The 13,275-nt window shown below is 35.6% G+C and overlaps 1 protein-coding gene across 1 annotated transcript in view; it reads right to left on the minus strand.

The window, feature by feature from the left end:
- Positions 1-13,275, minus strand: part of NBEAL1 (neurobeachin like 1) — a 187,229-nt gene that overhangs the window by 72,992 nt on the left and 100,962 nt on the right. The window contains exons 32-35 of the mRNA XM_032860042.1: positions 8,789-9,094; positions 8,542-8,691; positions 3,074-3,231; positions 807-931 (exon numbers count right to left, since the gene is read on the minus strand). Coding sequence (XP_032715933.1) covers positions 807-931; positions 3,074-3,231; positions 8,542-8,691; positions 8,789-9,094 — 739 coding nt within the window. The remainder of the gene's footprint in view (positions 1-806; positions 932-3,073; positions 3,232-8,541; positions 8,692-8,788; positions 9,095-13,275) is intronic.

Consider the following 13,275-nt stretch of genomic DNA (forward strand, 5'->3'; position numbering starts at 1 on the left):
CAGAATGCACTCTGGATTAATTTATGGCATCAACTGTATTGGCCAATATATTAAGGCAACTTTAAAAAGACTTAAAAACTAGTACTTGAATTTCATCTAAAACTTAGTCACTGAACACAAGGTAGCTATGATAAAGCAAGTTAGTACACATATGACTGCCAATGACTCGACAGTCAATATTTTGGGTATTTCACAGATCTGTCTTCAAAAAGGGAAATATGAACTCAGATGGTTAGAAAGGCGGGGTTTCCTAAAGAGTTGTAGAGACTCTTTGAAATCTGTTTCGAAATACTGCTAAGCTATGTGTTTTTGTACTTTTCTCTAGAAAAAGGCATTGGCCCATCTAAGATACTAAAGGTTTCAAAAGAACAGGTTATAAAACAAAGATCGAAAGCATTGCTAAGAATTCTAAATATATCTAACATTAGCCTCAATCAAGGTAAGCAGACTAAGGGAAAAGAAACACTGTTTCAATATACAACAATGGATACAAGAGATAGTACATTGCACATAAACTACAGTATCATTTTAGGATTATAATTATGTTTTTCTTTGAAAAATTACAATTAATTCATACAGTAATTCATCTTAGATTTAGGCCAAAGGTAACAGAATTTAACCTTTACAACCCTTTAAGTATCAACTAATTTCTGTACGCCAAAGCTTTGTAAATAGTATCTTAACATTTTGAAAACAAAATGGCCCCCTTCATTCCTGAGTAAGCAATTCTGAAACAATTAACAAAAACAATACCAACCCACCAATACCCTCACTAAGATAACAAATAAACAAGCATCAGGACTCACCTAGATTATCTCTCAATGCACTAGCGTCTTCATGAGTTTTGAAGTTATAATTTGGCACCAATTTAAGTCTCATGCGGGAGTAATTTTCTACATTAGCTAGTTTCCAGTGAATTGGACTTTGCTTCCTATGAATATTCATAAGTAAACAAGTAAAATTACTTAGCTTGAAGTTATAAAGATTGGTTGATTGAAATAGAATAAGAAAGTATCAGGAATTTTGCATTTGTTTAGCACCATTTTATAAAAACACATTCATTATCTCGTTTGACCCAAAGAACCCTGAAAGAAAACCAGTGTGGATATGCACAGCTGCGGTTTTTACATGAAGAACCTAAGACAGGCTAAATTATTTGCCTGAGATGCCAAGTTGTTTGCAGGTATCAGAAATAAGAATTGAACATAAATCTTCACACTTATAGCCTGGTATCTTTTCCTCTTTAACTGCTCAATGGAAGTTCTTAATTAGCTATACAATGAATTTATTCTAATACAGTATTCAAAGTAAAATAATTTTACCACAAATAACGAGAATATAATTGATCTAAATATAAGAGCTAAAACCTTTAGAAGAAAAGACCGGAGCAAATTTTATTACCTGGATTTGGGAATGGTTTCTTAGATATTATATCAAAAACAAACAACAAAAGGAAAAAAAGAGATAAATTGGACTTTGAAATTTAAAAAAATTCGTATACCAGAGGCAACTACCAAGAAAGTGAAAAGATAACCTACATATTTACAAATCACATATCTGGTAAGGGTCTATTATTGAGAAAAAGAACTCTTACAATTCAACCATAAAATGTCAAACAATCTCATTTAAAAATGGGCAAAGAACTTGAATACACATTTCTTCAAAAAGATATACAAATAGCCAACAAGTGCATGAAAAGATACTCAATGTCACTGGTCATTAGGAAATACAAATAAAAAAATCATATGATACCACTTTACATCTACAAGGACAGTCATAATTTAAAAAACTGGAAAAAATTTACAAGCACTGGTAAGGCTGTGGAGAAACTAGAACCCGCAAACAATGCTGATGGGAATGTTAAATAATGCAGTTTCTATGGACAATTGGCAATTTCTCGGTAAGTTAGACACTGGATTATCTCATGACTTAGCAATTTTATTTGTACGTGTATACTTTCTTAAAGGAATTAAAAAACAGATGTTGAGGGGTGCCTGGGTGGCTCAGTTGGTTAAGCATATGCCTTTAGCTCAGGTCATGATCCTGGAGTCCTGGCCCTGCATCAGGCTCCCTGCTCAGGGTGGAGCCTACTTCTCCCTCTGCCCCAGACCCCACTCATGATCTCTTCTCTCTCAAATAAATAAAATCTTAAAAATAAGAAATTAAAAAAATACTGACACAAACACTTGTTCACAAATGTTCATAGCAGTACTATTTATAATAGCTATATGGAAAACCCAAATGTCTATCATCTGGTGAATGAAGAGACAAAATGTGGAATATCCACACAATGGAATATTATATGGCCATTAAAAAAGAAGTACTGATACATGCTACAATACAATGAAAACATAATGCTAAGTGAAAGGATTAAGGCCACATATTATATGACTCTATTTATATAAAGTATCAAGAATACACACATTCAGAGAGAAAGAAAATGGACTGGTGGTTGCCAGGAGCTGGGTAAAGGAATAGAGAATGATTGCCTAACAGGTCCAGGGTTTCTTTATGCAGTAATGAAAATGTTCTGAAGCTAGACAGTGGTAATGATTGTACACTATGAATGTACTTAATGTCACTAAATTGGATATTTTTAAATGGCTAAAATGGTAAAGTTTGTATTATGTGTACTTTACCGCAATAAAAGGGGTGTATTTTATATATATATATATATATATATATATATATATATATTACATTTTACATTATTTTATATATATATATGTAATTCAGCAAAACGTATGTGACTTAGGATCAAGTAAATTGTAAAATAGTGAAACACATAACATCACTAACTAGCTCAAAGAGGCAGTATCAGGAAGACAGATTTAAGACTTAAGTTCTACATGACAGGGTAAAAGGAAGGGAAGTAACTCCATGTGAAAAACATATATACAAAGCTCTAAACATTCCAGACCTGTAATTCACAAAAAGAAAACCAAATTAATTAAACGCAATTTTTTATAAGTTGAATGTTTTAAAAATCGGATTGGAGAGGTCACTGGCTCAAAAAGTTCTAGGCAGGAGTTCTAAAGAAAAAAGGGTTATTTGATAAATAATATCCTCCTACCTTTTAGCCCAAGGTCCCCTTTCAGATGTGAGGTAGAGCTGTACTGCCTTCCAGCGTCTCAGAGTGATTAACTGTTGGCTGCTAAGTTGTTTAAGTGTATTATTATACCTCAAGTTCTCTTGCCGTGCTTTTCTAGTAAATGGTTCCACAAAAAATTCCTGAAACAGCAATAAATAATAGCATTGAATCATTTATTTAAAGAATTTTAAAAACCTGACCCAAAAAAACCATGCAGTAAAGGAAAGAAGCTGGTAACCCAACAGTACTTTCTTGTTCCATTAGAATAACTTTCTTTAATGAAGCATATGATTCTAACTATAGTTTATCTGTATTTTGTAAAACTTAAAAAATTAAACATGTGAAGAACTTCAAAAGTGTAACGTACCTCAATACAGAATTTTTTACAGAAACTCAGAATTATTAACGTCATACAGTCAAATAAAATGATCTTCCTTTGGGACCCTTTGGTTTTTAAGGCAATGGAATGAGACTCATGCTTAAAATACAGCAGAAGGGGGACGCCTGGGTGGCTCAGTAGGTTAAAAGCCTCTGCTTTTGGCTCAGGTCATGATCCCAGGGTCTTGGGATTGAGCCCCACATCGGGCTCTCTGCTCAGCAGGGAGCCTGCTTCCTCCTCTCTCTCTGCCTGCCTCTCTGCCTACTTGTGATTTCTGTCTGTCAAATAAATAAATAAAATCTTAAAAAAAAAAAATACAGCAGAAGGAAGAGTAACCGCATCCATACTAATACTGGGGACCGGAAAAGAAATGCCAAAGACAAAAGAAATCTACAGGGGCAAATCTCTCACAATGAAAAATTTCATCATTTGGACTGCTGCTCTCTGAAAAACATCCTAGTTATTAGCAAATGAATTCACACACTTAGTCCAGTTTTCAGGATAATATAGACCCTAATAATAGGTTCTATCAGGATATAACGTTAAGCCCTGAAATTCAAGTTTTATAGTTTTCTAAAAAATTTTATTTATTTGAGAGAGAGAGATAGTGACAGTGATAGTGATGGAAAGCACAAGTGGGGAGGAGAGGGAGAAGCAGGGAGCTCAGCAGGGAGCCCGATATGGGGCTTGATCCCAGGACCCCGGGACCATGACCCAAGCCGAAGGCAGACACCCAACCGACTGAGCCACCCGGGTGCCCCAAGTTTTACAGTTTTCAAAAAGACAAGCGGTAAGACTGACTTATCTGACTCACATTGATATTCATCTATCAGGAATTAAATTAACAGTATTAATTTGTTTCAAAAATCAATACTGAATTACACTGAAAACAGTTAAAGACATGGATTTAAAAGACATCTTTTATTTATTTATTATTTTTTAAATTATGTTATGTTAGTCATCACACAGTAGATCATTAGTTTTTGATGTAGTATTCCATGATTCACTGTTTGCCTATAACATATCTTTAGAGAGGTAGTACAGCAGAGCGTGCTTAAGAATATAACTTTGTGGGCTCAACTGGTTAAGTGCCTGCTTTGGCTCAGGTCATGATCTTGATTTTGGGGTCCTGAGATCAGCCTTGCATCAGGCTCAGTGAAGAATCTGAGTGTCCCTTTCCCTCTGTCCCTGCCCTCAGCTTGTGTGTATATGCTCTCTCTCTCTCAAATAAATAAAACCTTAAAAAAAAAATGTAACTCTGGAGTTAGGCCTGGGTACAAATCTTAGCTACTTAATTCTCTGAGGCCCAGTATCCTCAACTCTAAGATGAAGTGGACAATAATTGTCATCAAGAAAGATTAAGATTTAAAGTGCTTAATACAGTGCCAGAAAAGTAGTGAGCTCTCAGTGAAATGTAGCTGTTATTACTATAATTGTTATTATCATTATTACTAGACCTTTAGAAAATCAATGATTTGGTATTATCAAATATTTACCACAGATCCTTGCTAAGAAAACTGAAGTCATGATAGCTTCATAATAATTAAACATGAATTTCATGGTGGGTGAAGTTTAAGCAAGAAGAATATTTTAAGGTTAGGTTTCCCTAGAAAAGCTAAGGGTAAAGTTGTGGAGAAAGTATTGACTGGAATAGAAATCGACAGAACTATGAGGACAGTGCAACAGTTAAAAAAAAAAAAAAAAGATCTTATTTGTCAGAGAGAGAGAGCGCGAGAGCGTGCAAAAGAGCATGAGCGAGCACAAGCAGGGGGAGCAGCAGTCTTCCCACCGAGCAAGGAGCGGGAAGCAGGAATCAATCCCAGGACCCCTGGGATCATGACTTGGGCTGAAGGTAGTCACCCAGGCGCCCCCACAGTACATTTCAAGAAAAGGAGTGGCAAACAAACAAACAAACAAACAAACAAAACAGTCATTTTGGTTTAACCACATATATACATAAAAATCAGGAAGGATATATACCAAAATGTTAATAGTGGTGGATTATAAAGGTTTCTTTTTATATCATTTTATGGAATAAATGTATTTTTATTTGGTCATCTTTGTTTCATCACGTTTGTTTTTAGATCCTGTACAGATTTTGTTAGATTGATATGAGTATTTTATTCTTTTTAGAGCTATTGTAGACCGTGCTTTTTCAAAATTTCAGTTTCCAGTAGATGGTTGTTAGTATACAGAAATATGATTAAATTTTGTGTACTGATCTTATGTCCTGAAATGTTGTTAAACTCATTAATCACAAGAGATTTTTGGTAAATTCATTCAAATTATCCATATAATTGTAATATCTACAAATAGTTTTATTTCTTCCTTCTCAAGGTAAATGACTTTTATTTCTTTTTCTATTCTTTTTTAAAAAATTTCTATTTATTTGAGAGAGAGAGAGAGCATGGTGCAACCAGGGGGAGGGGCAGGGGGAGAGGGACAGGAAAATCTCAAGCGGACTCTGTGCTGAGCCAGACATGAGGCTCAATCCCATGACCCCTGAGCTCATGACCTCAGAGGAAACCAAGAGTCAGATACTCAATAGACTGAGCCACCAAGGAACCCCTCTGTTTCTATTCTTAATGCATTTGCTAGGACTTACAGTGTAACAGTGACTAGAGGACTGGTGAGAGTGGATGTTCTCACCTAGTTCTCTTCTTACAAGAAAAGCACTGTTTTCCATCTTTTTCCCCCCTACAGATTTATTTAATTGAGAGAGAGAGAGAGAGAGGAAGCAAGAGCGGCAGGGGGCAGGAGGATCAGAGGGAGAGAGAATCAAGCAGACTCTGTGCTGAGTCTGACATGGGGCTTGATCCTACGACCCTGAGATCATGACCTGAGTGAAAACCAAGAGTCAGATGCTTAACTGACTGTACCACCCAGGTGCCCCCAGTTTTCCATCTTTAAATATGAAGCTGGCTGTAGGATTTTTGTAGAGATTCTTTTCTATTTCTAGTTTGCTGACAGCTTTGAACATAAAATGGACATTAAATTTTGTCAAATGCTTTCTCTACATCTATGGATATGATCATTAGTTTCATTTTAACAAATACGAATTTGGTCCACTATCATTATATTGATTAATTATCAAATGCTGAAGCAATCTTGCATTCCCAGGATAAATCACCTGGCATAATGTATTATTTTTTTATATATTGCTGGATCCAGTTTGCATTTATGTTCCTAAGAAATACTGTAGTTTTTTATATATTGCCAGATCTGTAGTCTGATTGTAGTTTTCTTGTACTACTTTTGTGATTTTTTTTAAAGATTTTATTTATTTATTTGACAGACAGAGATCATTAAGTAGTCGGAGAGGCAGGCAGAGAGAGGGAGGAAGAAGCAGGCTCCCTGCTGAGCAGAGAGCCCGATGTGGGGCTCGATCCCAAGACCCTGAGATCATGACCTGAGCCGAAAGCAGAGGCTTTAACCCACTGAGCTACCTAGGCGCCCCTACTTTTATGATTTTTAACCAATATAATAAATATACAGTGTTACAGGAGTTTCAGGTGTATTTTTGGATTATTTTTGTATGGTTTCAATAAGAGGATACTATTACCTTCAGATAATGATTTGAGAAGTGATTCTACTTTTCTGTTTTCTAAAGAGATTACGAGGAATTGGTGTTATTTTTCCATTAAATGTTCAATAGAATTCACCAGTGAAACCACTTAGGCCTGGAGTTTTCCCTTTTGGAAGGTATTTATTTACTTATTTACTTATTTACTTATCGGAGAGAGAGAAAGAGAGAGAGGGAGAGAGGGAGGGAGAGAGAAAGAGAGAAAGAGAAAGCACAAGCAGAGGGAGAGGGAGAGGCAAACTCCCTGCTGAGCAGAAAGCCCAATTTGGGACTCCATCCCAGGACCCTGGGATCATGACCTGAGCTGAAGGTAGATGCCCAGGCACCTCAGAAGGTTTTTAAAGTATAAATTCAATTTCTTTAATAGATAAGATTATCCAGGCTATCAATTTATTATTGAATTAGTTTTAGAAATTTACATGTGTCAAGAAATTGATCCACTTAAGTCACCTTATTTATGTGAATAGATTGTTTGGTGGCAGTCTCTTATTATCATGTTGGTATATGTGGGGTCAGTGGTGATATGCCTCTATCATTCCTGGTAATGATAATTTTCCACTTTCTTTTTTTGTCTTGTCAATCTGGCTAGAAGTTTATTAATTTTATTGACATTTTCCAAAAGATTTATTTATTTATTTTAGTATTTATTCGAGAGACAGAGTGTGAGTGAGTGCAGGGGAGGTGTAGAGGGAAAGGGAAAGAGTCCCCAGACTACACACTGAGAGCAGAGCCTAATTCAGGGCTCAACTTTACAACCCCTGAGATCAAGAACAGAGCTGAAACCAAGAATCAGATGCTTAACCAACTGCGCCACCCAGGCACCCCAATTTTATTGACATTTTAAAGAACTAGATTTTAGTTTTAATTTTCTCTACTGTTTTCCTGCTTTCAATTTCATTGATTTCTGCTCTTATTTTTGTTAGTTTCTTATTTGAAACTAGTTTAGATTAGTTTTCTTTCTCTAGTTTAAGATAGAAACTTAAATTATTAATTTGAGGTCTTCCTTCTTTTCTAAAGCAAGTATTTAGTGCTATAAATATTCTGTAAGCACTGATATATGCCCAGCCTCCTTAGAGATATGTACTATCAGCTTAACAGACTTTGTACATATCAACTATGCATAGAACATTTTGACATTAACTTTTTAGTTGTTACTGACTAATCTTTTTCTTTCACTTCTGAAATATTTTTAAGATTTTATTTATTTACCAGAGAAAGAGAGATCATAAGCAGAGGGGAGAGGCAGAGGGAGAAGCAGACACCCCGCTGAACAGGGAGCCAGATGTGGGAATTGATCCATCATGACTAGAGCCGAGGGCAGATGCTTAACCGAATGAACCACCCACCACCCTCAATTCTGAAGTAATTTTCAAACAACAGGAAATACCATTTGTTTTCAGAGTTCAGACGTCTTTACTCTTATCTGAATATTAAATGCTTGAAATCAACATAAAAAACTAGATACGAAAAACATTTAGTCATTTTTACCTGAAACTTAAGCTTGCTTTCTCCTCCTTCCCGGTCTCGTTTATGCATATCCACCATTAAGGCTTCATAACAATTCTTCCAATAAAGTGCCATGTCCTCATGACCCTCATAAAATGTATGGGTTTCATACTGCTTCATGTAAGGCACGATCTTGTAAATATACATATACATACACAGAAAATTTAACAGAGACTTCTATAAAAATGACAACTTAGAAAAATATCACTCAAAATAGATTAAAACTTACATATTTTTCGATGTAAACTTGCCATTCATTTGAACTGCAATATTCTTGAAAATCTTCAAAAAATGAAGAGCTACCATTGGTAAAAGGTAAAGAAGGCAGGTGCAAGTTCATGAAGAGAAGTTCATAGATTTTGGAAACCAGGGTACGGACCAGGGGAATCAGAAATGAATAGATTTCAGTCTGTTCCTTAATTGACTGACTTAGAACATGTTCCAGCTTCCCTAAAATGTAACACGCTTCATCCTGATTTTCAATCACTTTGGTTTGAAGAAGGGTGTTTAGCTTAGCTGACGCCATTGCACAAACCTGAGGAAACCATATAGGTGAGAAAGAACAGAATAAAGCAGACATTTAGCAAATGTTCTCTGGCTCTTCCTGAAGTTTTTTTTTTTTTTTTTCAAAATCAAAATTACAAAAGCAGAACATACAGAAAAGGTGGAGTGGATAATTAATCACCCCAACATCCATTCTACTCCTTCTTATAGTCTGCAAGGATAGGGGAATGATTCCATCTCTAGTTCCAACAACAGGTCTTAAACGATATAAACCAAACAGAATATCCAAACACTTTGCACAGTGAGTGGCTCAGGTAACTAATCTTTCAGTAAACTCATGTCGCTGTTTGAGTCACAGGGATTCATTTGGGGATGGCCTTATCAGTTCAAGTTCAGAACTTTTACATAATAACTGTCAAGCACTGTGAAGGGTTTCAGATTTTGCCTAACCTCCAAGCTAACAAATTAGCCTGCCACAGTTTATTAGATGCTGGCAGAAGATATGAGACTCCTGGTTCAGAGACAAAGACCTACAGCAATCCCAACAGCCAGAATATCAGTGTTTAACCTGGTTCCCTGAACTGATATTCCCATGGGGAGAGATGAACAGGACTAGATGATGGATGCACACCAGTGGCTGCAGTATAGGGGAGGAACCCCAAACATAAGGAACCTAAATCTTCTATACCAGGCAGTAAATTAGCCTGAACTTTGCCTTGGAGGGAGACACTATATTATACTGGGCAGTAAACAAACATGCCTTTTGCTCTGGAGGGAGACAGAATCTCGGTCTTCCAAAGTTGTTGACTATATGTGCATCCTCAAAAAGATAGTTCATAATGAAGACATCTAGTGCCTCTATTTATAAGATACAGAGAAACACAAGAGATCCATGAAGAACTGTCTACCAACAGTGAAGGTAGAAAGAAGGACTCTCTCCCTCTCTTTTGAAGATTCTATTTATTTATTTGAGAGAGAGAGCATGAGCGGGGAGGGGGCCAGGACGGGGCAAAGGGAGAGGGAGAAGCAGACTCCCCGCTGAGCAGGGGCTCTATCCCAGAACTCTGAGATCATGACCTGAGCCAAAGGCAGACACATAACCAACTGGACCACGCAGGTGCTCCAGAAACACTCTTTTTATCTGATATAAATGAGGAAGCATGTAGCACCAAATGCTATTGGCAGACATTTTGTGACAAGGGCAGCCAGCTTAAGACAAGCTGACTCATGAGCGAAAGGAGTGCTGTGAAAACAGCAAATAAATGGAACAGACTCCTTGATTAAATCATGCCTTAAACTGAACTACAGAATTTGCTATTATATGAGCCAATAAATCTCCTAAACTCAGTCAGTTTGGGTTGATGCTTCTGTTATTTGGAATCAAAGCATTATGATACATAAAGCATAGGTACAAGAGAGACTGAGTCCTTGACAGAAATGTCACTACCCTTAAACTTCCCAAGGAAAATACATGTACTAATAAGCCCAGGCAAAGGAATGCTCCATATTCCCATTAAACATTGTCCTTAACCCTGACACAGGAAGGTAAATTAGGTCATAAATGGGGTCTCCTTCTGTCCAGACTAGATCTAAGCCATATAACCATGGTAAGACAAATGATATAAACTATCTCCTTCTCACTTAACACTATATATTACAATGTTGGATCTTATTACTTTCAAAATGAAGAAAAGCAAGAGAAAAGAGGAAAGTTATCAGAATCTGACATCACTTTATGATTGTACTTGTTTCAAATGCAGTCTGAGCTGTATGCACAGGTCTTTGCAGGCCAAGGCAATAAGAGACCTTAAGCAGTCTTTCCACACAAGCCTTAAAAAGGCAAATAGCACTGGAGGAAACAATATCTAAGATGGCTCAAGACTTTAACTTTTCTACTTTTAACTTAAGCTTCTACTGGTGAAACTTTTATACTCTCCTCAGACTTTTGCAAATCCTTCATTTTAGTCTTTGAATGTGACTAAAACAACTTAATTCTAATAGGGAACAACAAATATAAGAAAAAAGGATATAAAATTTCATCATACAGGCAATTCCAATACTAAGCAATTCTGGGCTTTTTTGCTATGTGTTTTTTAAAATACTGTTTATTTTAATTAAAGTTAAATATCTAGTGCTTTGTTTTTAACTTATCAAATAAGCCATATACTTATGTATTTATTTAAAATTATAAAGATACTTGTAATGAATACAAGATAATTTATTTGACCACTGTCTTAATTTTGGATATACACACACACACTACATAAGTAGTGTGATACATATGACCCCTCCCCACCTCCACTATAAAGAGTACTGGATTAGGGTCACCTGAGAAATTACAAAAAATACCAATGCCCTAGTTCCTCCATTCTGATATAATTACTAAGGATGATGACCCACAAAGGTATTTTTAAAAAAGCTCCTCCAGGTGATTTCATATTCTCATCACTGGTTGAGTTAACTAGGGACAAAATGGAGACCACATGCTGCACTAAATAAATCAACAACCACCTAATCCTGCTTTAGAAGCTAGAAATGCTGACATTTATGTCAATATAATAGTTATATACAGGCAATTAACTAATAAGTATGAGTGAAACAAAACAAGTTTGTAGCCAGATTGGCAAAGAAGCTCTATTATAATCCCTTTAAGGGAAGAAGTTGCTTTCCCAGCCTTTTATGTTTTTATTCCCAAGAGAAAAAAATTAAACAACTAGCTAGTAAAAAATGTTTTAGGTTACTAACTACTGGTAACTAAGGTATCTACATATAGGTTATGTACTCTATTTATGTTTTGCCTCCAGGTTTTTAAAAATTTAAGTTCAATTTAATTACCATATAGTGTATTATTAGTTTCAGAGTTAGAATTTAGTGATTCATTAATTGCATACAACACCCAGTGTTCATCACTTCAAGTGCCCTCCTTAATGCCCATCACCCAATTACTCTATCCCCCCGCCACCTCCCCTCCAGCAACCCTCAGTTTGTTTCTTATAGTTAAGAGTCTCTTATGGTTCACCTCCCTCTCTATTATCATCTTATTTTATTTTTCCTTCCCTTCCCCTGTGTTTCTGTTTTGTTTCTTAAATTAAATATATGACATATGGTATTTGTCTTTCTCTGATTGACATATTTCACTTAGCATAATATCATCTAGTTCCATCTACCTCATAGCGAATGGCAAGGCTTCATTCTTTTTGATGGCTGAGTAATATTCCATTGTGCCTGTGCGTGCGTGTGTGTGTGTGTGTGTGTGTATTATACATACATATATACCACATCATCTTTATCCATTCATCTGTTGATGCACATCTGAGCTCTTTCCACATTTGACTATTAAAAACACTGCTGTTATAAACATGGAGGTGCATATGCCCATTTGAGTCTTTATTTAACAAGTATTTATAGAGCCCTACTATGGGACAGACACTGGATATTTAATGGTGGACAAATTAAACAGATATTTTATTTATGGAAATTTCATCAAAGATAAACAGAGGGTGACTAGAAGTGGGGAAGAAAAAAAAAAAAGAGTCCTCACATCTAAAATAACTATCTGGCATACTGGTTGCTACTGCTTTAACAGCCATCAAGCTAGTATTACTGAAAAAGCCCCAAAAGCTATCCTCATCTTACTTCTAGGTAGAGAAAAATAGAATACTACCATGAACATCTATGTGTACAAATGTTGTCTGGAATTTTGGATTATTATCTGAGTATAAGAGTGTGATCATTTTTTTAAAGTACCTAATTCATGTATTTTCCAGTTGCATTTGAATGGCTGCACAATTCAAGCTTCCACCATCCACGTATCAGAAAGCCCACCTTCTTATTTATCTAGTTTTTCTGCATTTTCCATGTTTCTACAATGAATATGTCACTTTTGTGATTAAGAAAAAAAAAAAACCCTATTTTTACATAGTAAGTAACATAGTACTATTCACATTATCATATTATCAAAATATGTGAAAATTTCAATCATCTGAAAAAAATATACACATAGAAAAATACTGATAGTTATTTCTTCTCGGGCTATGGGATGATGGATTTATTTTCTTTTCGTTTTGTTTTTGTGTATTTTCCATAATGAGTACATGTTACCTTTATAATTAGAAAAAAAAATCTATTGAAAACTATGGCCTTTAAAAAATATAGCAACCTTATAGAATTTTAATCTCTATTTTCATCATTATGGCAGGTTTATATATTAGA

Source organism: Lontra canadensis, unplaced genomic scaffold (genome assembly GCF_010015895.1).
Source record: "Lontra canadensis isolate GAN:19392208 unplaced genomic scaffold, GSC_riverotter_1.0 scaffold18, whole genome shotgun sequence".
In the NCBI taxonomy this organism is placed as follows: Eukaryota; Metazoa; Chordata; class Mammalia; order Carnivora; family Mustelidae; genus Lontra; species Lontra canadensis.